The 25,612-nt window shown below is 41.2% G+C and overlaps 1 protein-coding gene across 2 annotated transcripts; it reads left to right on the plus strand.

Annotated features, from left to right (window-relative positions):
- The first annotated feature begins 532 nt into the window (after positions 1-532).
- rnf38 (ring finger protein 38) lies at positions 533-23,496 on the plus strand. 2 transcript variants are annotated; one of them, XM_031750394.2, is made up of 13 exons: positions 533-684; positions 1,641-2,332; positions 13,693-13,754; positions 19,251-19,453; positions 19,561-19,933; positions 20,195-20,359; positions 20,609-20,779; positions 21,316-21,501; positions 21,618-21,721; positions 21,848-21,932; positions 22,072-22,193; positions 22,312-22,411; positions 22,677-23,496. In XM_031750394.2, exons 2-13 carry the CDS (start codon positions 1,729-1,731, stop codon positions 22,737-22,739), a joined length of 2,238 nt encoding a protein of 745 aa, XP_031606254.1. In that variant the 5' UTR covers positions 533-684; positions 1,641-1,728; the 3' UTR covers positions 22,740-23,496. The 2 variants fall into 2 exon arrangements, with proteins under 2 accessions (XP_031606254.1, XP_039469627.1); XM_039613693.1 differs by lacking the exon at positions 533-684 and adding an exon at positions 1,112-1,311.
- Positions 23,497-25,612: the final 2,116 nt, after the last annotated feature.

The raw sequence follows: 25,612 nt of genomic DNA on the forward strand, positions 1-25,612 counted from the left end.
AACTTTGGCTCAGATCTCATAAACACAGGCACTTCATTTATCCTAGTGGCCTAATTTATTTTAGATTACGGCTGAATCTGTCCTCCTCCCCCATTTTTCAATGTTTGTCACTATTTAATAACGTTCTAGTTATTTTTTTTTCCTCGCTACTGTAATTTTGTAACTCAAGTAACTTCTGCAAACACAGCAAATACTTATTTTTAAAGCGAACTTTCGGCTCCAAAGGAAACAGCTGCAATGGGTAGGCTTGGTATTTGTAAATAAATAATTTAAAACCCCTTTTAGTCTGCCTCTGCTATCCACGGCTTCTGATTTAACAGCCCTGCTAATAGATTGCCGAGCTTAAACCGGTTCGTTTCACCGGGAAAGTCCGGATTTAAAAATTGTATTTATAAAAACAAACTAAGATTAATAATTTTAGTTATTTGTCTGTGTTTTGTTGCTATCGGTGACTTGACCAGCATTGTGTGTGGGGGAAGCAACTACAAATGCACTCTGTTTTCTGCCGTCGATTGATCCGGTCTGGTGAAATCCGACTTGAGCGTTGACGGTCTGTCACATTTCACGCTGACACCGAGCGAACACTGGGCTCACACACTCGCGTTCATACACACTCACAGACAGGGCTCGCAATATTATCGACAGATCCGAGTTGGGAGTACAGTCGGGGAGAGCGCGTTGAAGGTAAGTTGTTAAAAAAAATACTCAGAGCAGGGGAAATAGACCCGGTTTCAGTGTTAGACACAGAGGCGGGGTCATTCCTTAAGATCCTGTTAATTTTAGCCGTGGTTCTTTCTTTGTAATTTTAGACCGGCCACTTTTAATCTTTCTCTCTGCGCTTTGCTGTTTGATTCCATACAACCGGGAAAACCCTACCGGCTCATCCCAACGCAGCGAAATCACCCGATTAAGTTTCTACATAACACCGTTTTGTTTTCGTACTATGAACCAAACATTTTAAAGCGCTTCGAGGCGTGGGTGGCTAGCTATGGGATTTTTCTCTGTGTTGGTCGGTAGAGGAGGAGGGGTTGGTATGGCTTGCCAAGCTAGCGAACGACATTACGCAGACTGGCTAAACAAGTTTAAATGGGGGTTAAAGTGGAGAAAGTTGTTTTAAAGTCGGTTCGGGGATAATTAGGATTTCGAGAAAGCGAGCTGGTGTGGTAACACTGTAGTTGTATAGTTAGAAGAAGCATAATAACGCCTTTACCACAGCGTGCTATGCGCACTAATGCTAGCATCGTCCCCAAACGCTAGCTTCCCGTCAGCTAGCGAGCCGTGGTCGTTGCTGTTGTGAAGTTAAAGCTGCTGGTGAGCCGGGAGAAGAATCGTATCCCTGTCACATTCATGTACATTAATTTTTTACATTCCCAAACAGTGTAATTTAGTGAAAACTTAAATATTCACAATAATTCACAATATTCACAATGTAAGCTGATGAACCTGTTTATGAAAGTTTTAGTACCAAACTACCAGTTAACTCGAAATTACAACACACGTGCATGTCAAAAGAAACTGATGGCTTTGACTTGTTTGTGTAGGTAGTCCAGCTTGGTGAATATTGTGATGTACAGTGTTAACAGAGTACCTCACAACTCGGTTGAACTCTTCGTAACTCATTGAATTTGTCATTTTAACAGTGTGTAAAAGCTGCTTCGGTGAGGGGAACGAGAGGAAAACGCAGGGAACAAAAAAGGAAAAGAAACGAAGGAAATCCCCCGAAAGGAAATGCCAATCGCAGCCGCTGGACAGCCAACGACTCAGGAGCCTCGAGTTTGCCCCCGGCTGCCCTCCACCCCGGAGCCTGTCCCTAAAGGGGCTGATTTATTCGACGAGGCGGGGGCGACAGAGTCTGCGGAGCGAATAGAGTACGGGGGCGCGGAGGGGGGCAGAGGACTCGGGGGCTATAGTTACAGCCAGAGCGGCGCGAGGGGCTTTGTACAGCCCGGATCTACCAACGGCTCTCCGCCGCAGTCCCCAGTAGCGTCCTCCTCTTTTCTCTTCCACTCCCTTCACCCCCACCAAATGACCATGGAACCTCCAAGGACTCGATCTCGCTCACGGTCTGGATATTATCAGTCCTGCGGTGTTGGGAATGGCAGTGGAATGACCGGCAGCGCAGTTATGGTATCTAACCACCACCACCATCTCCACCACCACCACCATCATCAGCAGCAACTACATCCACAGCAGCAGAACGGTGCCGCTTGCGCACCACTTGGAACTCACAGCAGCCACTCGGAGAACCAGCAGCGAGCCCCAGGAAGTAACGCCTCTCCCGGCATTCAGAGGCTGTCTTCTGTTCCCGGAGCGCACCGCATCCCAGCAGCAGGTAAACGTCCCCACTTGTCATCGTCACTGGACGTGTATGTGGTTGTGTAGGTTTAGAACAAGAAGGAAAGGCGAGTCACACCTCCACTCAGAGTTTTAATTTCACACTGTGTGTGAGTTGAAGGGACATAAGCGGAGGTGTTCTAATACCTTTCTTTAGAAGCTAACAGAGAGAGGGAGGGGACTGCCCTGGGGTTGGCATGACTGTAGTGTCTGTGCATGTGTGAACGCATTTGATGTATTTTAATTAGATGGGGTGTTTTATGTTCTTGCCACTTAGCTATAGTGTGGATGTGATACACAGTTAGCACATACAGTAGGCAAATGAAAAACAGCAGCCTGTGCTGTGGACTGGGGTAGCCTCAAGCCAGTTGAACTGCTGTGCATAGTTAACCAGACTGCATTTCTTTAGGCACTGTGGCATGTCTACTTTTAGTCAATTACACAAATATTGATGTAGCTAGGTAACAAGGCTTATAATGTGTACAGGCAAAATCTTTGACTAAACTAGGTATGGTCTGTTCTTTTTCAAAGCTTCTTGGAGTGAAAATTGTAGCTAGATAACCCAACTTGTTGGACTTGTGGGCTGTAGTGTGAAGTTGTGAACAAGAGTTAAAATATCCTCATATATTAGTGTATTGGTTCTCATTCATTTCATGTATGATATTGAATAGATCAATATTTAGTCAGCATTTACTGTTATAAATGCACATACACATACAAAAAAAAAGTGCTTATGACGGAGAATCAGCTGACCAAAGTGGTAAACAATCTTAGCCATGGCCTCTGTTTTAACAGATATTTGGTTTCCGTCTGAGGTTGTATTCTGTTTCAAATGTTCTTTTCTTTTTTTTCTTTTCTTTTTTTTTATTCACAGCTACCTGGGTAACCTCTGCTGTGACGTTTTTGCTCCATTGCAAAGCAAACTTGGTTAGAGTATGTGTGGACTGGTGTTGGGTGTTAAATACATGTGAGGGCACTCTCACACAACACAGTGAGTGCAGTGTTGTGAACTTCATAACATAGAAGCAGCACAGCTAGAGTTTCACATTCACTGAGGCTATGGGAAAGTTTTCCTTTCACTAAAGCTAATAGCACACCTAACTGGCTTCACAGGTTTGAAAATGCTTCTGCAGTTGGTAGTATCCACGGGTGTTGTGGAAACATTTTACTAGTTGTTGTTGTTATTATTATTATTATTATTATTTTTAAAGAAACATTGTAACATTCTAAAACAAAATCCCCTTTTTATACAGTGACATTATGTAGTGGAACTTTTGTTTTATTATTTTTTTTATTTTGCAAATTAATTTGAGTCATTGACATTAAAATGTAAGGACTCTGGGAAAAGCAGGGTTTAGGTTTGCTCTCATTACAGCAGACAAATTACTCATACCGATTCTACCTCTTGGGATATGTCTAAGACCGCAGTCATTTCTCTCACTAAGCAACTCATATATGACAGACGGCCTAGTTTTTTTTTTTTTTTTTTTTTTTTTTTTTTTCGTGGAGGTACTTACTTCTGCTCACCTCTTCGAAATATGTCCTCACTTGGGTACACCATCGAGATACACAGTGAAATGAAACTATTGAAGTCCATGGCTTGAGTTGCATATATAAGAGTAATAATGATGAAGGTGATGATGATTTAAAAAAACAAAACAAAAAACTGTCACATTTTAAACAGTAGGCGTTTGCATATCTGTGTACACAAAAAACTGAGCAGCTCTTTAGAAAGACTGGATTTACCTGTTTGGAAGACTGAGAGCAAGAACACAGCTGAACCCACATAAACAAAGAGAGGCCTCTTTTGAACACTCAGTCATTAGGTTGTCGAGGCAGTGTGTGTGTGTTACTTGTATACCTTTGTGTTGAGTTCCAAGGAAATAAAGTTGTCTCTGTATGTTTTTCTTAAGAAGGAACGAAGAACCAAGACAAATTAATAGGAATAAGAATAAAAATATAGACTAGTTTGCCAAGTCACAGTGTCTCACCAAACTGCTTCTAGTTATCTTCAGAGTTTATCGACCCACTGAGGCTTGCTGCCTGTACTCTATCATAGTAGCTTCGCTGTGAAATGGATAGCTCAAATCAATGGATGGAATGACTTTATTGTATTTCCATCCAAATTGATTTTGATTTAGAGGAGGAGGGCCTGGGTAGAAATTCTATAAATTTTACCAACTTGTTGTTCAGACAAATTTCAACATGACATGACACCCAGAGCACACAAAAGAACAGGTACTCAGAAAGGCTACAGGTGGATGTCCACATTTGTGTTTGTACTTTACTCTCTCTTGCATTTGTGTAGGTAGATGATGAGTCTAACAGTAGAAAAAATGCACACATATAAAAGTTTCTTTCATTTAGTAGATACTGTAGTGTAAATATAATGTAAGCTATTGTTTTATTTCTATGTATTTTTAATTGAGTGCTGTTTACATTGTTAACTGCAGGAAGCAGGGGGTGGGGGTGTACTTTTATAGTTAAACGTACTCCTACAAGGGTAAAGCAGCTGGCTAGCTGGACCTTTCCCACCACTACACACCTCTTATTAAACCCTCTTTCCATTCTCAGAATAGGATTTGCTTGCTGGGAGAGAGGAGGGATACTTAATCCATTCTTCCACTGCTAGTCACCTGCGTTGGACATGAAAGATAATGATATCCTGTACTCTTCAGTCCCCTCCCTACTCTCCTCTCCTTTCCCCTCTTTTCCACTCATCTCCTCTACTCTCCTAGTCCCCCGTTGTAATTGTTTTGCTCCCATTTTCCTCTTTGTGCCTTGTTCTTTCATACTTGTTTCATATTGTACATAGTGCAAAGGGTATTTTCCTCTTTTTTTTAATCTGTCATAAAGTTCACATGACTTTTTAGGAAATCATTATGTTTTCAGACTTAAGAGAGCTGATGTCTGCAAGACTAAGACTTGAGGTTGCAAAAGAGAAGCACAGAAAAGCTCTCAAAATGCTTAAGACTGCTGCCAATTGGTCCGAGTTGATAAAAACATCCTTTGTAGCAGCTGATATCTTACCCTGATTGCGACCCACCTCTGTCACAGTCTGTCCTGTTACTCACATTCACTTCTCCCTCCCGTCTGAATCAGTCAACCCTTTCTGTACCCCTCCGGTCCATTTTCTTTGGCTTCCTCCTTCACATTTGTCTAATGGAGGGATCGTTTTAATGGATTGCCCAAAGCAGCAGAGAGGCGGACAATCCTGCCACTCTACCTCTACCCCTCTACTCCACTCCTGTCCTCTCCATCCTTCTGTCTGTAACAGAAGTGGAAACATGCACTCTGTTTTTTTGCTTTCCTTTGTCTTGTCGCCCAGGCAACCCCCTCTAGTTTGAAGAGAAACTCTTTCACTTGGATTGACCAAGTAGCAGGGGTTCCCTGCTACTCTGTCACTCCAAATAAACAACAAAGCAGTCACTTTGGTCAGCAAGAGAGGATCCTTGGAATAGGGGAAAGTGACCTTAAATTAGCTCAGAATCTAAGGGAAAGGGCTCTGATCTGGTTTGGAAAAAAGGTGCTTCTGAGACTAAGTGTAAGAGAGAATGCCAAAGGGTCACTTAACTCCTGAAGAAAGGTCAGTATGAGGAGAGAAGAAGGAAGCCAATGAGTGAGCAAAAACTGCAATAGCTGGTTAAAAAACAAGTCAGTGGTGGGAATTTGTAGTCATAGGACTGCATTAAGCAAGTACAGTGAACGAGTTTTAGGAAGGTCAGGTGCAGGCAGGGGATGAGGAAGGGGAAGATGATTAGGCTGAGACCAGGCAGTGATAACAAAAGGAAGATGTGAATAAATATAAGGAAGAGGGCTGTTGAAGAAACGTAGCATGTCATGGGTGCGGCCATAAGCAAAGCATAGACAGGAAGCATGTCTTTCTTGCACAAAGCAGTTGAGTGTGCAACCTGAGAGGAGGTGTGGATACTGAAAAAGTGTTGGAGGCATGAAGAGGCCAGAACAGTTGACTGAAGTCAAGACAAGCACTAACTTTGGGAATGTGGGTAAAGGTATGTGTCAGAAAGGAATGAATGGTGAGTGAATTAAGGAGGAGGATGGGAGGGAGGCATACTTTGCTCCTGGTGTTTGCATGTTGGCCTTCTGTTACTTTCAGTTTAATTGCATATGTCCACTGGATGTACCTTTTTGTTATATCATGGCTGCAAGCCTGTGTTTCCCCTTTTGTTGTGAGAAATATCCTCTTTTGTAAAATTCTTTCCTTGCTCATGTAACCCTTTCTCAGTAAGCTGTTGGGAAATGGCATATTATGTCAAGTTGTACTTTTTAAGTACTATGATAGGGCCACCATTAACCCTTAGCACAAGTATAAACCCAACCAACTTCATACAACTTCATGATTTATATTTTCTTATTCTCACCTTTGGAAATTTCTTTTTAATCTCAAATAGCTTCTGTTGCAATTCTGTGCCTCAACAGTTGAGTATCCTTATCTTTGTTGATCATTTCAACACTACCCCTCAATGTGTCCTTCTCCTTTTCCACCTCTGTTTGTCTTTGTTTTCACTGCTTTAACCAAGACTGCTCATTTACATGAACTGAATATTTTACTGTGCATAGTTGTAGATTGAAGTAGTAAGTTTGTTTTGGATGTTTTGTAAAGTGTAACTGTAAGAAAACCCTTCCCACCCCCAAACCTCTTGTGCAGGATAATCCACTTCTCTGCTGTCCGCACATATGCTGAGTGTTTTCCAAACATTCATCATTTTGCCAACATATGGCTAAAAGGCTACATCCATTGAAAATTCAGCGCTTCGTGGAGCTGTATTTTGGCAAACAGGAACTGTTTAAACATACTGTGCATACAGATGGGCAGCAGAGAGGTGGAACACGCTGTAGGGATGGTAGAGAAGAGTCATTAAGATATTTCAGTGAACTATAAGCTTCTGTCTGTGTTTGTTTTGATACCCTTTCCTGCCACCTCTCAAGCGCTCATTGGTGAAAAAAAAACTTTAAAATACTGGCAAACTGGGTTTTGTTTTGGGTATAAATATATATATTTTTTAATTGCACTTAGGGTGTTTTATTGGTCAGAATGCGAAGATAATTTCATTTACTTATTTATTTACTCAGTAACTAGTTGGAGGTTTTTTGGGGGCTGTGAGATTTATACCTTCCAGCTTATGAAATAATATTACACTTTTTTCTTTTCATTTGAGATAAAAGATGTCCAGGAGGCTTAGTTTCACTTAAGTGAGGGATTGGAGCATATCCCAGCTCTAATAGGTAGAGCGCCAGGGTACACTCTTGATCCTGGCTTATAAATGATGTGTTAGTTGCCCCAAAGACAGAGAGCAAGTGCATTTTATTAGTAGCTATTTCCAATGGGCTCCTCAGAATGTAGTTTAAATAGTTGAGAGCTCACTTTGTGGCACTAGTGTCAAAATTTATGATGAAAAGTAGAGAATTAAGACAGTTATCACTCTCCTTTTCTGCCCATTACTTTCCCTGTCCTAATGCTGTTGCTCAGATGGCTTCTGTCTTTCACTGAGGGAAATGTGGAGAGGAAGACTGAAGACAGAAGGTAGAGTGAGAAAAGAAAACGAGTGTGAAAGAGCGGTTCGCTGTGTGCATTTTGTATTTTTATGAACTTGACTGACTTGGTGCGTCAGTGCACACGCCTTATTTACTTGCTGCCTGGGTGGGCTGGGAGCAGGAATGGGACTGTTAGAAACATGTGCATACAGACAGGATGACGTCACAGTCGAGCTAGAGACCAGCTTCATATCAGCCGCAACGCTATTGAGTTCTGAGACCACTATTTCTAACACATGTGCTTTCTTAAATTAATTATGAAATAAAACTCCTCTGCAAATATTTGAATTTTGAATTTTTTTGGGTCACAAATACATAATAGAAGAGCAGCGTACGGGAGCGGTGTGACCAGGTTAATTTCCAGTGAGTCTCATACCCTGCAAATAGACTCTCAACTCCACTGGATTGGACCTGCTGGTGGTAGTACTGTCCTCTGTTCTGTAGATTCGGTTATATCGACATTATGGCTCCTGAACCAGTACTCAAAGTGGTGCGGGCTCTGTTTAGAAGGACAAGGGGCCAGCTGGTATGAGTACAGGGAGTATTGGGGCTAGTTGGTTAGCAGCATAAACTTTAAAAGCAAGAGCAAGAAAATTAATGGATGTAATAGTTCAGGCTGAGGGATTTAAAAAAAAAAAAAAAAAAAAAAAAAGTGTAGTAGTGGAGCACCACTTTAGCTCAGTAGGTGAGCAGGCGACCACATGCCGCATGGAGTACAGTGGCTCGGGTTTGAGTCTGACCTGTATTGTAGTATAATGAAATGAAAGTCAGTTGCAAAGTATACTTCAGTGGGTGTTAAGTCAAATGGCATAGCACAGTAAAGTTTCTGTGTCTGCAGATCCACATTTTGCCATTATGATGTTGAAAGATACATAAGGTCAAAACAATACCAGCCTCGTCATAAAGAATGTACTTTATACATTTACACATCCAGTTTTAAACATTTTGTCATGTTGGAAGAAGCCAAAGGCCATTTCTTGGACTGTGCTCATGTTTAAACTTAGCCTGTGTTTGAGCTCACGTAGACAGTACTGGGACAGGCATACTCACAAAAATACCAGACTTGCCTTTGACAGGAACTATGTTTACTAGCAATGTACTAGTTTAGAAAGTAGCTGCCATGAAATCAGTCACTTATTATTTAAGGTGAGCATGGAGAAACTTCCCCTTTAATTCAACAATGCAAAAAAAAAATGTCTGTGTTAACTTGTACATCTGTACGTAATAAATATGAATAAACAATGTTGATTTTTGAATGGATTACATTAATATTTGAGCTCAGTGACTCTTAATTTGAAAGAAACATGCTTCTAAACTTTTTTGTTTTGTTTTTTGGCTACTTGGGACTTTTGGTAAAACAAATACACACACACACACACACACACACACACACACACACACACACACACACACACACACACACACACACACACACACACACACACACACACACACACACACACAAAGACATGCAAACTTCACCATGGCAGAAGTTTAAATCCAAAAACATTGAAAGATGCTTCAGCAAACACTATTTATTATACATACACGACATAATATTCTGATGTAGGCATGCAGAGATGAGGCTTCAGAAAAGAACATAGACGTGTGAGTTACTCACTGTTGCCCATATTCACAACAAGTTCGCACTCAAGTATGTTATGTGCAACCACCTGCACACGCTTGCAGACTGTGGGATGTAAATTTTCAGGCTTGAGAAGAAATGCAGGATGGAGGAGCAACCTGAAGGACTGCACACAAAAAAAGATAATGAGAAAGATAATGAGGAAGGAAATGTAGGAGGACAATGAAGTGGGAGAACAGTAGAATCCGACCCGTTTTTATACGTGCACACAGTCTTTTGCCATGAAGCGTGTGTGAAGCAGGTAATGGTTGGGCAAACGTTACATGCCCGCCTATTTTAAGCTTGGATATTAGCTTGTTACTTGACTGCTTTGCGCTAGGGTGTGAAGTGTGCTCTGACATGTGTTCAGGAGGCGGGGTGATGTGAGAGGTGTGCATATATGTGTGTGTGTGTGTGTGTGTGTTATACATATGTTCAGTTTTGCTTACTTTCTGTGAATGCTATGTAAATGGATACAAGTTCAGCAGCAAGCAGCGAGCCTTCTGTGGTTGGTTGTTACTGTTGAGCTGGTGATTTGTTAAGTAAACCCTTTGCTTATCTATCATCTATCCTTCCATCTATCATTTCTGTTCACCCACTCTCTCCTGTGTTTTTCCATTTGGACATGAAACGGGAAGATTTAGTTAAATAAAGATAGACGGTAAGAGAGAGGCTGATGGAGATCATGGATAGAGATGGTGCGATAGGGCAAGAAAAGGAAATGTGGGTGCCGTGCGATAAAGCTTCAGGAATATATGGGAGAGAGACAGGCCGGCAGATAGGGAAATAGATCGGTGGCTGGGAGGGATGGTGATGAAGTGATGGAGAGTGTGAGGAGGAGGAGGATGTGTAAGGAGGGTGTCTGAGCTGAGTGCAGGGGGGGAGGGAGGGATGAGAAGGGGAGGGAGAGGTGAAGGAAATGGATAGAAATAGCTGATGCACTCTGAGGCTTACAGAAAATCAATAGCAGTCAAGAGGGGAAGCCACAACCCCCACCCTGCTCCCTCTCTCTGGCTCTTCTCTCTTTCTCTCTCTCCCTCCACTCGTTTTTCTTCCAGCCCATGTCTGTTCCTGTCTCCCTTTCCTCCTCAGTGGTCTCACCTTTTCATGCATGTTTCCAGCCCTGTCCTCTCCTTCTGCACCTCCTTTTTGCCCTCTTCTTGTCACCCACACTTCTCTCCCTCTCTCGTTCTCTCTCCACCTTCACCCTCTCATGCCAACATTGTTGTGCTGGTTTTGTGAAACAAACAACTAAAGTCGATGGCAATTTTCTGCAGCCACGGGGAAGGTGGGGCCTGCAAACTATTCATTCTCCACATAGTTACTTAAGCTGGCATTGCTTGCAGTCATTTTTCCTTCATTTAGATAAGACCTTTTTAAATTTCACACAGCAAGAAATTGTTACTGCACACTCGATTCATTTTTTAAGTTTTTTCAAAAGTTTGTTTTGTGACTTTCAAGAAGAGAAGAGATGAATTGTGGTGCTCTAAAGCAGTACTTTGTGTCTTTAGTATTATAAGTCATAGTTTTTCATATCGTCTGCTTCACACAGCAGACATTTAATTGCCATAAAAACAACTCTCCATCATGATGCAGTCTGTTGACCTTATCATTCTCGCAACAAAATATCTTACTGTGTTCCACTTCCTCTTCTTCAGATAACTATGCAAAATGCAGTTTTAAACACAAAATCACCTGAAAGTTAAGTTTAGAAAACTTTGCAGCCTATTGCTGTTTTCCCACATGTATGTAAATTTTACTACACAAATACTGGTTTATTATGCTTTTAACCAGGTTGGCTGTTTTTCCAGGTAACCCTAGCTCGTCCCATCTTGTATCTGTGCACTGACTACTTTATTGGCCAGACTGCTTTTGTTTTAGTCCATGATATTATATTCTCATGCTCATCGTCAGACCGACAGACTCCCAACTCTGTTATCTAGGACTGGTGCAGTTTTACCCTGGAAAATTGCTGTGAGCTGGGAGGGCCACTCAAACCAGTTGAAGAACCGGTTCATGTGCTGCTGCACCAAACTCAATGAAGTCTCCAGAGCAGAATAAGACTAACATCCCAGTCCAAAACAGTAAAGTTGGGCTATATCTGTATCTTTATTTATAATGGGAGACTTTCTGAGTAGCAGATGATTATATTACCCATTTCTTTGTCATAGACTTTTTTACTTAACAGTTGGTGGGGTAAAGACAGTTTAATGTTCGACCTTATTGCTTCCTCACATTTCAAGAAAAGTTGAGGACTGCATTGGATTTGCGAAAATGACTGAAGACACAGGAAAGGAAGGTGATTCAAGAAGGTCACGTCATTTGCAGAGTCCGCGGCTTGCCAATGAAGGTTCATGTGACAAAGTCCTTCATACAGTAGTTCAGATTCCATGAAATCCATTTTGTACTGTCTAAAACTTCCTAGATATTGTCAAAGAATTTGCCATTTCCGTGCACATTGTAATTCATACTGCAAATCCCACCATTCGGCTTTCCTCGGGGCCCTAACAGCAGAACCACGATTGTGCGCAGTCTGTTCGTCCAACAGTGAACACGATGTTACTGCAACATTTTAAACCTGCTCTGTAGCTTCTGTGTTGTGCTCTATAGAGTGACTCTAACTGAATGACTCGTTTCTGAGTCAATTTACAGGATTCTGACAATGTGCAAGTGAGACCATATTCAGGGAGGGAGCTGGATTTTTGCCTATTGTGATCAGTGAATGAGTGTTGCAGAGACGAGCCGCTATGCAGCCGGCGAGCTCCCTGAATGCTTCACCAGTATTCCGTCCCAAATCATCTCAGTAGAAATAGCCTTTTAGCCTGGTTTTCACTACTCTAATATAAGCTTTACTTACTTCAACCTTTTCAATCCATTTATTTGTCCTGCTCTAGGGATTGAAGTATGAAAGGAAATGCTTTTTTTAAGGACTGAGGAATTCAGTTGTGAAAACCTCACTCTGCCTCTTTCTGTCTCTTCCCCCCCTTTGTTGTCAGTCATAGCTTCTCTTCAAAGAGGCCGGCTGTAAGCAGGAAAAATCCCACAAACAAACAGCCGATAGGTGAAAAATTCTCTTTTTAAACACCTTTTTAAGAAATGTTTTATTTATTTTTTTTTTTTGGTACATCTATTTCTTTTTACTTTAGATTTGTTCATTTTTATTGAAAAGGTGGTCTTGTCTGGAGTGCCCTTGGGAGTGCTTACCCTTGGTGTGTATACCACTGCCACCATCTGTGGTGAGGACGTCTCCGAACGAGAGACGTCCCCATGACAAAGGAAAAATAAAAGCCAGAATAAATAGGAAAGACAATAAAAAGATGAAAGGATTGTTGAAAAACAAAAGAGTAAAAGTCTTAGCTGTGATGGAAGCGGCGGTATCATCAGAAAGCTTCTCTAATCCAGGATTACTGTGTTTATTTTGTGTGTGTCTGTTTGTGTGCGTGTTTTTGCATGTGTGCCTACATCTACTGCCTGTGATGTGAGACAAGAGTATGCCATATGTGTTTCAGTCACTTTTTTGCCGTACACACGGTCAGCAAGCGCTCTCACAAACAAATATGTTGTCATTGTTTTTTGCTGCTGTGTATAAAGTCTTATACAGTGGGTTAGAACAATAACAACAAAGGGATTAAATGGAGATAATACAGAGGTCTCCAAACAATGATGGCTCTAATGTCAATAACCTCAAAAGGCATTGCTTTTATGTTGTAGTTTATATTGTAAAATAATACACAGTACACTGCAGAAAAAAATATTTTCATGACAGTGTACATGAGAAAAACTGATGCCTATTTGCGCTGTATTTTTGGGGAAATGAGCTGCTTCTGTATTTTTGGATGAGAAATACATAGAGAAACTTTTTAGCTTGGCATGATGATGGTTGTCCAAATACAGTTTTGTTTAGGTAAACTTATCAAGCGCAGATGATGACGATTTCTGGGCAATTTTAGACTTTTTGCTGTATTTTTTGCATCCAAGTGGGTCTGAGTGGGGGAAAAAGAGTTGTAGGAGTGTAGAGACGGCTTAGTAAGGATGTCTGAGTGCCCTCCATTTGTTGTGACCATGCAGGGGCATCAATTGTGACCTTCAAATGGACTTGAAAGTGGTATAATAAGGAAAAACTACTCATTTCGAAAGGTTTGTAGCAAGCCTTACATGTTCTTTCCTTCTTTGTACAGGAGCCTCTGGTGGGTCCTACCACTGCCACCCAGACCATGCGTATGGAGAGGAGAGTGATAAGGTAAGAAAGACATTTATCAAAGTTTTCACAGAATTTCTGCAAAATGGAAAAACTTTTAAAATGTATCGGTTTAATGACCCCTCTCCCAGAGATGAAGCTTTAGCTCTGAGAAGTGCTTGATGGTGTTTAGTATTCAGCAGCAGGCAATGAGGCTTCTTGTGTAGACATTTGCCTCCAATTGCCTCCTTGAGAAACTCAAACAGCAATGCGTCTGCTTTACATTTCATAAATGCTAAAGTATGTTAAGAGGTGGTACATAACTGTATGCACATTATACATCTATGAGAGAGGACTGCAGATTGTTGTTTAAGTTCATTCTTTAGAAGTAGTTAGGCTGTCATTGTTTCATGCGTTTGTTGTTTACTTTTGTGTAATGAAGCATACCATACCATGCTTTTGAATAAACAGCTGATGGCCAGTTGTTTACAGCAGATTAATCTGATTACTGGATATTGCATTTAACCACTTGCCGTTATTTGCAGTGATTTCACTAAACACAGTTTCCCTGTCTGTTAAGGGTGCTTATCCTTTTTGTTTCAGAAACTATATGTTTGCATTTACAAGTTTAAAAAACAAAACAAAAACCTTGTGTGTTTGTGCGTGTGCTTCTGATAATATTTCAGTATACAAGTGTACTTCAGTAAATGATAGTCATCATCACAAGTGAAGTTGTGTGTTAAAAGCTAACAGATGAAGTGGAAAACGGGTAAAAAAGGAGGAGAGGGGAGACAGGATGCTGAGGAAGGTGTTGCAGAAAGCTTGGAGGAAAAGAGGGGAGGGAGAGAGGCGAGGCCAAAAACAGGGAGGGGGTATTGCTAATGATTTCACCTCCAGCTGTGGAACTTGGTTGGAGTGAGAGAAGCGAAAGGAGGGGAAGGAAGGGAGGAACAGTGGCAGAGGAAACAAAATGGGCTTTGAAATCTTGTTGATGGAAAGAAAATAAGTGGGGGAGGGAGAAGTGTTTGAGTGCTAGTGGGAGCATGTCTGCAAAATATTAATGAATCTGTAAAAGCAAATGGCCATATTTGCTCAGTGTGCAAATTCGTGAACAGATTCTCATGCCAGGAAAGAGAAACCTGGTCTCTATTGTATTTTTTTTTTTTTAGGTTTGTATTTTCATGCAGTCTCTGGGCCTCTCTTTTATTTTGGTTCTCAGCAAAGACAGTGAAGCCACAACAGCTGTTGGCCAGAGTTGCTATGTGTATGTGGGTGAGAGTGGATACATGCATACCCCAAATGTGGACATGGTGAAAGAGAATGTGGAAGGGTGTGTCTGCACTTCTGCTTCAGGATGTCTGTCCACCCTGGTCTGTGAACATGCTGTGGATGCTGTGAGAAGGAATGGGAGGATGTGTGAGCCTTAGATGGATTCACAGTTTTTCCAGACATGCTGTAGTCAGTGTGTCAGTTTGCTTGTTTGTGTCAGAATGTTTTCTTATCATATTTTCTAGCTTTTGTTTTTGGACCAGATGTGTGTGTCTGTTTATAAGTTCACAAGTTCAGGCACTCAATTAGAACATGAGGCCACATTATAACACATTGCTTTGGGACACACACACACACGCACACACGCACACACACACACACGCACTCACGCACTCACTCCTTTGTCTGGCAGTGCTCCCCTCCCTCTAACGTGGGTAGACAGGCCCATCAAACTTTCATAGTAATGGGCAATAGTCTGCATTTGTTAAGATGTGTTTGTCCTGTCTAAGAACATTTTTTGGCCTCATATTTTAAGCAAGGGTCTGAGACAGGGCAGGCAGACAGGGAAAAACCAGGGGGCACATGAAGAGGCGATCATAGATGGGTTTAGATTATCTGATGGAAGGAAAGGGGGGATGGTAGGAGGTTATTCAGAAGGGTGGGGAGAGTCAGTAGAGGAGACTGGCTTAGATATGAAAATGGGCACAGTAGATGTCCCTAGGGTTTTGGGGTTGGGGCGAGGCTGGTAGAGAGGTTGTGGGGTGTTGGGTTGGAAGAGAGGAGCTTAGTGTCTCAGAGTGGGGTGGGGGTGGACCGCTAGTGCCCTCCATCCAGTGCTGTAATGGGCATATTGTAGTATCTTCTGCTGGTTTTGATAAAATGAAATGGAGAAAAGCTTATTTTTCATTTCTTATATAACAAATAACCTATTTTCACAGTTTCACTCTGATTCCAACTTGAACTTCAACATATGTTGTGTTGTGTTCAAGTTTCCCGAAAGAATCTCCTGACTTTTAAATGTGATTAAAAATGTGTTTCAAAAGCAAAGCAGTGGGAACAAGTTTAATTTGTTGATGTGTACTTCATATATGCCAAGTGTCCATCCTAAAAATAAAAAAAACTTTAAAAACACAGATTTTAGTTTCAAAAAACAATCTGGGATTATGTTTTAGTCTGGACAGCAGGCAGAAAAGACGTACGTTTCTGTTTGAGTCATGTGTGCTTACTAAATTGAGTCAAAACATTGTAGCTAGGCATTTCATCCTTATTGTGTGGGTATTTTTTTTCGCCCCCATTGCCATTGCTTCCTGTAGCGATTGATGATGCTTATGGTACTGCTTGAATAGATTGCCATATTTGCTTTGCAACTCCTCATCTTTGGTCCAGGTCCTTTCTTTTTGTACCATTGCTTTTCGTTCATTGCAGTTCTATAAGCCAAAATCCCTTTTGTCTTGTTTACACTGTCACAAGCATACCCAGCGTGTATGTGTCGTCATTTTAATATGCCCTCATAGCCATGTTAGTACAGACAAGAGATTATTTGTAAAACTCTAAAACACTACTAGTATGTACAGAGATTTGTTTTAAAATGAAAACATATTTGTGTGACTGAAGTCTTAGTCCGCTCTTCATGTCAAGGCTCATAGTTTTATTTGTTTAGTTTGTTTCGAGTTCGCCTGTTTGACGAAAGAAAATTTCATACTTTGAAGATAAACTGAATCCATTACAGCACTGAATACGAGATGAGTTCTAGAAAACGGCTTACAGAGTAGTAAGAATACAAAATCAAGACTGAAGCAAAAGCCATCTCAATGCGCCTTGTCCATTTTATTCATGTATTTATTTTTCAAAATGTTTAGTTCATTCCTCCTTACCTGTCGAAGAAAACCCTTAAAAATAGAGATCTGAATGAATTTTAATGAGCGGATAAGGCAGGAAAGGATTTGCTCAGCCATCACTTGGCTTCAAAAGAAGTTACAACAGACTTGCTTGTATTCTGTTTATCTTGGACCCAAATGATAAGGTGTATGGTGAGTCAAATAACATATAAAAAATTAAAGAGGCACACCCAAAGGTGTTGTGTATAAACCTCACTGCCATCCACGTTTTTTTAATCATTTGGGATCCGAGGGGCCCTGATGCTCTCACGTTGCTTTAGCCGTTTGATTGGACAGATTCAAATACCAAAGTCACACTCATTTCTGTATTTCTATTTTTTAATTTATATATTTTTTCATCAAATATCTTTCCTTCTTTCCAGTCCTCTGATATAATATACATGCAAAACTAAAGAACGCCATAGTTGATGTTGGGGCTGGGCAGAATAGAAAAAATGTTGATATATTGGGTACCAGTTTATGTAATATTCAAGAAATGACTATTCTAAATAACAAATATGCTTAATGGGGGGATTACGCAGGTTACCATCTACATGTGTTTTAAATTGACTGCATTCGAACAGGACGGTGTGCACAAGTTTACTCTAGCCTAGCTTCTAGCTGCTAACTAGCTTTTACTGTACAGACCAGCCCTCCAATGATGAAAGGCAGAAACACTGTTGTAACTAGGGATGGTAAAGAACTAACATATTACTGTAATCACGCCTGCACACTATTTCATACAAATTCACTGGCATTTAAATGGTGCTTTTCTAGTCTTATTGATTGATTATAGAAGATGCATTCGCACACACATTCATGCAGCACCTTAAGTGTCTATCCCCCCCCCTCACACACACACACACACACACACACACACACACACACACACACACACACACACACACACACACACACACACACACACACAATGGATACATGGAGGAGAGCAATGACGTGTTCAATATCTTGTGAAAGCACACTTTGACATGCAGACTATGAGTCGAATCACCAACATTCTGATTAATGAAAGGGAGCTGCCCAATAAACTGTTGTTTTTTTAAAGGTATTTGTATTTATGGTCAAACTATTTAAGTTCAAAACTGCGGCCTGCATCACCATTTCTGTTAAACATATCGAGATGTATGGAGATGACTTTTTTGTTATCCTTGTTGCCTGGTAGTAGTTATTGTTTGCCTTTCCCATAAACTTGTCGAGCCCGGGTCACATTCAATATTATGGGCAAGCCATTAGTGTATACTCTGTTTGGGCCTGCAGTCAGAATACATTTTGTACATTTTTTTTCTTTTTTCTTTCTCGAACAGCAGAGTTTGCCTCTAAAGAACTTCAGAAGCTATTGTTCTTTATAGGCTGTAGAACTCAAACGGTGGCAGCTGCCCATGTGTGAATGTGAATTTGCGCATGTCTGCAGGCGTTTCCATAACTGTGTGTGTGTGTGAGTTTCTGCAGTCTGCTCTCCAGCTGTTTCCTGTTAGCTATCACACTGCTCTCAAGGTTGCTGAGCTGTGTATGTGTGTGTCTGTGTGTATGTGTGCTAAAAAGTCACAGCCGCTGAGTCATTTTTATCACACTTTAACAACGTGTCTCTCCCACGAAGAGGGGAGCTGGAAGCAGGGATCAAATAAGTAGAAAGGGGGGGGGGAAGCATTGAGAGGGTAACTATGGGGAAGTGTGTGTGTGTGTGTGTGTGTGTGTGTGTGTGTGTGTGTGTGTGTGTGTGTGGTGTTTCTTAAAGAATCCATGTGTTCTTCAGAGCACAGCAAAGGTCCTCGTAAAAGAGTGACTAAGAACTGACACATGGATACGTGTGTGTTCTTGCCTCACCAAGTGCTAAGCGTGCGAGTCACTGTTTGACAGTAAGTGAAGTGACTCACAGATGAGTTGGTAGGATTGAAGCGGAGTATAACTTATTAGTCAGTCTAAACCTGGATGACTAATAAACTGAGCTATGTGTCTGTTTTTGTGTATGTATCGTTGACTTTTTTTGACTTCGCAAGAAAGAATTTGTCAAGCTATCCAATTTAGGGAGTGTTCTCGTAATTCGCACATGGGCTTGTGAGTGCTTGTTTTGTTTGCATTTCCTCGCGCCAAGAGGAAGTGACTTTCAACCCTCAGGGCCTTCGAGAGCTGGTGGTGTAATATGCTTTCTTTCACAGATGCACGCATGCAAAGTATGTAAGCTCGCATGGAATATACAGGAAGTACCATTTGTCACAAAGGAACATAATGTCTAATGTGATGGTATGGATTGTAGGCTAGAGGGACTGAAAAGCATGCTGAAATTGATTTATTTGATATGAGTTCTATGGGTCACTGACCACAATATCCATTCCCTCTCTCCTCTTCTCCCCTCTCCCCTTTCCTCCTCCGTGTTTCACCCCTCCCTCTACAGAGTGAGGAAAGCCCCAGTCCAAAGCGCCAGAGGCTGTCCAGTCAGTCCGTCTTGGAACAGCTAACCTCATCGGCACCCCCACCATCCACCCCTTCTCCTCCCATCCGCCCCTGGGAATCAGGACCCCAAAGTCGGAGACAGTCTCATCCTCACTCACACTACCACCAGGAGAGATGCCTCACTCCTGCCCGGCACAGACGCAGGTAAGGTGGCAGTTTCCAGATTTTTATTTATTTATTTTTTTACAGTTCCACTATTACAACTTACCTCAGGGTCTGTGATATAAAACTGTTATTCTTCCCTTTTTTAGTCCACCAGCAAGGCGTCAGCGTGGCCGTCTCTCCAGACCCTCTCGCCACCTGCCTCCTCATCACCACCCCCCCACCCAAGGCCCCATATCTCGTCTGTCACCATCCGAGCTCCAGGATGAAAACTACCACCACAACCCCCATCCATCCACTCCGCAGACATACCCAACACACACTCCCAGCGCCTACGGTCAGCCTCCCACGTCTGGGGGTGGAGGGGTAGGTTCAGAGGAACCCCGAGCTTTCCATCCCCCCAGCCTATCATCGCGACTACTGCACCCGGCCACTCACCACCATCACCACCACCATCATCAGCAACAGCATCATGCAACGCAACAGCAACAAGGAGCTATGGTTATGGATTTGCATGAACAGGTGAGTCTGCAAATATTTTATTTTCTGTGGAAAATGATAGAAAGCTGTGTGTGTGTGTGTGTGTGTGTGTGTGTGTGTGTGTGTGTGTGTGTGTGTGTGTGTGTGTGTGTGTGTGTGTGTGTGTGTGTGTGTGTGTGTGTGTGTGTGTGTGTGTGTGTGTGTGTGTGTGTGTGTGTGTGTGTGTGTGTGTGTGTGTGTGTGTGTGTGTGTGTGTGTGTGTGTGGGTGGCTGTACTTCAACTGTGGTGTGATTTCTCATCAGCTGCAGCAGGGCACTGTACCTGTCTCCTACACGGTGACCCCAGTCCCTCCTCACGGTCTCACAGCGCCTTTGTGTAGCAGTCAGCATCTTCCACCTACCTGCTCCTCACAACAACAGGTCCCCGCCTGCAGCGTGGTCTTCAGCACTGGACAACACTACCACCCGGTGAGAGGCATAAAACAGTGTAAAAGTTAGTAGGAGTGTGTGGGTTTCTTTGTTGATTTGAAAAATAAAACACTTTGTACTGTGCAGTTTCTTTAAAAGAAAACTAAAGTGAGCAAAAAAAGTGTGCCAAAACCTTTCCTGTTTGAGGAAACTAGTTAGTTTTCTCAGTTGTGGCTGCCACCTTGTGGTGAGACTACATATTACAGTAACCCCCATTTTATTTCTCTCTTCTCTTCCACTCTCTTCCAGATGATACAGGCATGTTCAGTGCAACATTTGCCGGTGCCCTATGCCTTTCCCTCACTGCTATCCAGTGATCCTCAGTTCCTGCTTCACCCTCCACCTCACATGTCTCACCACCCGCCCCACCTACCCACACCCGGACAGTTCCTGCCTTTCCAGACACAACAGCCGCGTTCGGTATGTGATCAGCTTTACTGGCAATGACCTATATTGCTGTGTGCAATACATGCAGTGACTTACATCCGGTTTCATAAAGACTTTAAACAGTGTCAGTGCTAGTCAAACACAGGTGTGTTATTTGCCCAAAGTTGCTGTTGCTGTTTGTTATACTAAAGGTAGAATACAAGAAATGTTGCTAAAACTAGACTAGTATATTTATTTAATTTGTCCAAGTGTTTTATTTAGCTACAGATGAGAAGTTATAGAGTAAATTGGTGTTCTTTTCTGTTTGTTACATTTTATTTTTTTCTTCAAGTTACAAATATTACGATTTTACATGTTAAATGTCTTAATGCGTCTCTTTAAGAGTAGTTGAATCATTGGAGTTACAACTTTTAATATTAATAAAACTGTCAAGCCATCAGTTATAAATTGTGTTATTAAAATATGCTGTTTTGTGAGTTTTGCTGAAATCTCCAAAGAGAGAAAAAATAGGACAGCAAACATGTCTAACCCACCATAACGCCTGGCATGCTTTCGTCATTTAATCGCAGCCCTTACAGAGGATTGAAAATGAGGTTGAGCTTCTGGGAGAGCAGCTTTCAGTGGGTGGAGGTTTCAGCTATGCCCACCATCACCATCACCACCATCACCACCAGCCGCCCTCTGCTCTGGCGCCTTCAACACCGCTCCAGTTCCTTTCACACCACGACCCCCTGTCACAGGAGCTTTTTACAGTGGTGAGTAGATTTGTCAAATCAAATGTTCATTTACGTTACAATGTGTGATTTTTTGTAACATGAAATTTTTAACCATAGTGTAATACATTTTTTCCATCTCTTTTGCTCTGTCTTAGCCCTATCCTCACTTTATGCCTCGGCGATTCACAAGCCGGCGTTACCGTTCTCAACAGGCAGTGCCCCCATCTCCCTACCACCCCAGCTTCCTGCCTTACTTCTTGTAAGTTCCTTCCTAAAAATAATTCTGTTGGAACTACGTGGCTGAATTTGCAAGAGATCTGAGTGTACCTCAGGATGGTGATAAATGCAGTGTATTAAACTTCTTCATACTCTTCATCCACCACAGGTCCGTGCTTCCTATGCCTCCAAATGTGGCCCCTGCTATCAGTCTAGAACTGGATGTGGATGATGGAGAGGTGGAGAACTACGAGGTAGAACAAACTGCTGTCGAGCTGTCACATTTTTCATTTTGTTTGAAAATACTGCAACATAGAATCAAGCGACAGTTAATAAGATGGCATTATTTTGTTGTTTTTTTGTAAACATGTCCTTTATCTTCGAAATCTTCAGGCCCTGTTGAACCTCGCAGAGCGTCTGGGAGAGGCCAAGCCCAGAGGTCTAACTAAAGCAGATATAGAACAGCTTCCATCATACAGGTTCAACCCCAACAACCATCAATCTGAGCAAACACTGTGAGTACCTTTTTGCGTGGATTTTCTTTTGTTTTGTGAGCAGTTGCAGGTGTTTGCGCAATTTAAAATGTTAGCCCAAGACCATGTGTTAAAAAAGCTCCTAACATTTGTCTTTCAGGTGTGTGGTGTGCATGTGTGACTTCGAGTCACGCCAGCTTCTGAGAGTATTACCCTGTAATCACGAGTTCCACACCAAGTGTGTAGACAAGTGGCTTAAGGTGAGTGAAGGCATTCTTTTATTAGGATAACGGTAATAAATTCCACTGAGGTTGTGAAGCTCAGGCAGAGCAGCCATGGCACAGCAAATAATTGTGACAACTGAACTTCCAAAAAGATATTGCCTCACTCATGTTTAAATCTAGCAGCCTGCATTCTCCTGACTTGTAAATCACTTCAGTAAACAGAAAATTTACACACTCTATTTGCTGTGCTGTTTGTATTTGGTACATTAATAATTTAGGTTCTTCATTTATTTTTTTTCAGGCTAACAGGACCTGTCCTATCTGTCGAGCCGATGCCTCTGAGGTACAACGGGACTCTGAGTGACCTCCTATAAATATCCACAATCTCTGACTCCCTGTTGGATGCACCAACCAATCAGTGAACTTCCTTACCCCTTTACCACAAGCCTTTGCTTACACATAACTGGGACCAGTGCTCATTAATCCTTCACTCTATCCCACCAAACACTGAATGGTAATTCTCACCTGGGATCAGCATTTATAGAAGTGTGGAGACGTTTTGCTGACTCGTGCTTACTTTATCACTGGACTTCATAGGCCTTCCGTTTTTGGACTATTAGACCCTGCTACCCTGCCTTCTTCTGATGGTTAACGCTCACTATAAATGGCCTTTAACAACACACCCACGACACAGTGTCATGTGCAGGTGGACATATATGTACGTATTCAAAAAAAAAAAAAAAAAATGGCATTATGAACCCTTCTGAATTGTGAACTGTTAAGTTCTGGTAATGGAGAGAAGAAAAAGCTTATTTGAAAACCACCTGTATAGTTGTACTAACAAACACTGAGGGGGAAAATTGGCAGTCCAAAGATTATATTTTCATTTTGTTCTTCTGGTTATAATTAAGCAATCCCATTTTTGGTGTGCAGAGACTGTCCTTTTTAACTAGACTCATTATAATTGTGCAGCAGAATGAGCCAGTTTAATTTCTCTGTGTGTATTCTTGCATTCCTTGGTGTCAGAGCAGTCTGTATAGGGTGAAACAAAGATACTGTACACTGTGTGACAAAGAGTGAGCTACTTTGGAACAGTGAAAAAATACACTTTATTTTCTCTATCCGAGTGTCTATGCGCAAGTGTTTTTTTTTCAGCAGCGTGAGCCTTTTCACTTGTGGGGATGTGAGTGTTACACCTCCTGTAGAATTTATGCAGCCCATGTGGTACAGTGCATTTACTTCCTAAATTGTTTCCACTCTACTTCAGATTGATTTAGACCCAGTGAAGGTCAAAGGTAACTTCAGATCTTCACAACCAAGGTTCTTGGGAAGCTGACAGTGCTCCTGTGTCATATTTCCATCTTTCTTTTTTAAACCACACATTAGACCTTTGAATCTACATCTGTTCCTTCTTCTCTAAAACAAGTATAGGTTCAGTTTTTTCCCCTTAAAAAACAGAAAATATATTTATCAACATCTCAACATGGTCACTAAGCTCCTCCTCCAAGACATATTTGATGAATATGGTTGAATTTATTAAAACTCAACAATTTCATCAATCCTCAGTATATTATAATTTTAATGGGAATATGGTATTTAAAATGTGACTGTCTGTTTTTGGTACCTTTCTATAATTTTGGCAGGTAGCGATTCCAGTGTTTTCCCCATCACTCACGGGGAAGAAGTTTAAAGAGTCTTATAAGGTCACCGTTAAATCTACTTTGGTTCACTGGTGGATTTTTCACTTCAGCACTTTAATATGTAGATTTATGACCTATACACTCTTTTTATTCTAAGAAAAAGAAGCATTAATGCATAAAAAATACAGATGTTCTTCAAACATCATTTTCCAGTATTTACTACACCCTCAATATATCAGTTCTTTCAAATTCCCACAATTTCCAAAGTTGTTTATTCTCTGTATCTTAATGATCATCAGTCATGATATAACTAATAAACCTCAAGCACATATCAGGCTTTCAAATGTAAATCCCAAAAGGTCAATATTTTGAAAATGACAAGCTAACATAGGCCATAAAAAGTAAAGAGGAAGTTCAGTGCGGCACCTGCAGTGTCTTCCATCTGACATGCCTTTTTATCCAATCGGATTTTCTCCTGGTAGAACTCGCATTTCTTCACTGTTGCCACATCAGATGGAAACATTAATTCAAAGTGGATTTCTGTTTTCCAGAATCTGGGGAAGAACATTGGTTTATACAAAACACTTCTTCAGTGTTATCAGACGTTTTTAAAAAGACAGCAACTCTTATTTAAACAATGGGAATCAATGTTTTTCTTTTTCATTTCTGTACGCATCCCTTTTGTGTCTTAGGATCGTTTTGTGTTGGACAGTTTTTCGTTGCTTGGTACACTAGCAATTACCTCAGTCCCACTATTTATGTCTTTTCAGAAAATGGCACAACCAGTATGCTTAGTGTGCATCTGTTCATTTTCCATGCAATTTGTTGGGTTGTTTGATATATATTCCTTTAAACTCTATGAAACTTTCATTAAAGTGGTGTCATAGTAGTTTCATTATGTATTATATCTGTAACCAAAATCGTTTGAAGGTCTGTTGATGATGATGATAATGAAATTTTTAACAAACATTTGTACATTTTGTATGAGAGTTATTACTAGTAATACTTTATTAAGTAGTGCAATGATTTTTTTTTTTTAATCCCTTACCCTGTCTTTTGGATTTCAAAAGCTGGTTCAATAATAAATGTATAACATGCTCTTCTAAAACACTGTGGTTTCATTACTCTTTCCTCAGCATTTTGTTTCCTTCATCCTATAAATTATCATCTCCAATGAACTGTCCAGATAAGTGAAGTGCTTTTTACAACAATCCTCTTGGTGGCAGTGCAGTTCTGCAATCCAGGTAATCCTCCCGGCTGAGCCACGTGACTTCTCACATTTACCATAGACGGTGCTTTCTTGGCCTTGGAAATGTTAGTTTCTTTTTTTCAGGGGGTTAATTTAAACCTTTGCTTGGGCAAGGTTCTGGTCCTAGGGTCCTGTGATTAACAACACAGATTTCTTTTCTTGTTCTACTGTTTTTAAAATTGTATTTCTTTGCTTTTATAGGAGTCTCCCTAGTCACGAGTAATTTGAGGATTTAAAAAACAAAGAAATAACAACAGCAAAAAACAAACAAACAAAACCCTCCGGATCTAATGAACATCTGAACACCTTGTAACTTCTATAAGGTCTACATATTTGTGAGCACTAGCT

Source organism: Oreochromis aureus, linkage group 6, assembly GCF_013358895.1.
Source record: "Oreochromis aureus strain Israel breed Guangdong linkage group 6, ZZ_aureus, whole genome shotgun sequence".
In the NCBI taxonomy this organism is placed as follows: domain Eukaryota; kingdom Metazoa; phylum Chordata; class Actinopteri; order Cichliformes; family Cichlidae; genus Oreochromis; species Oreochromis aureus.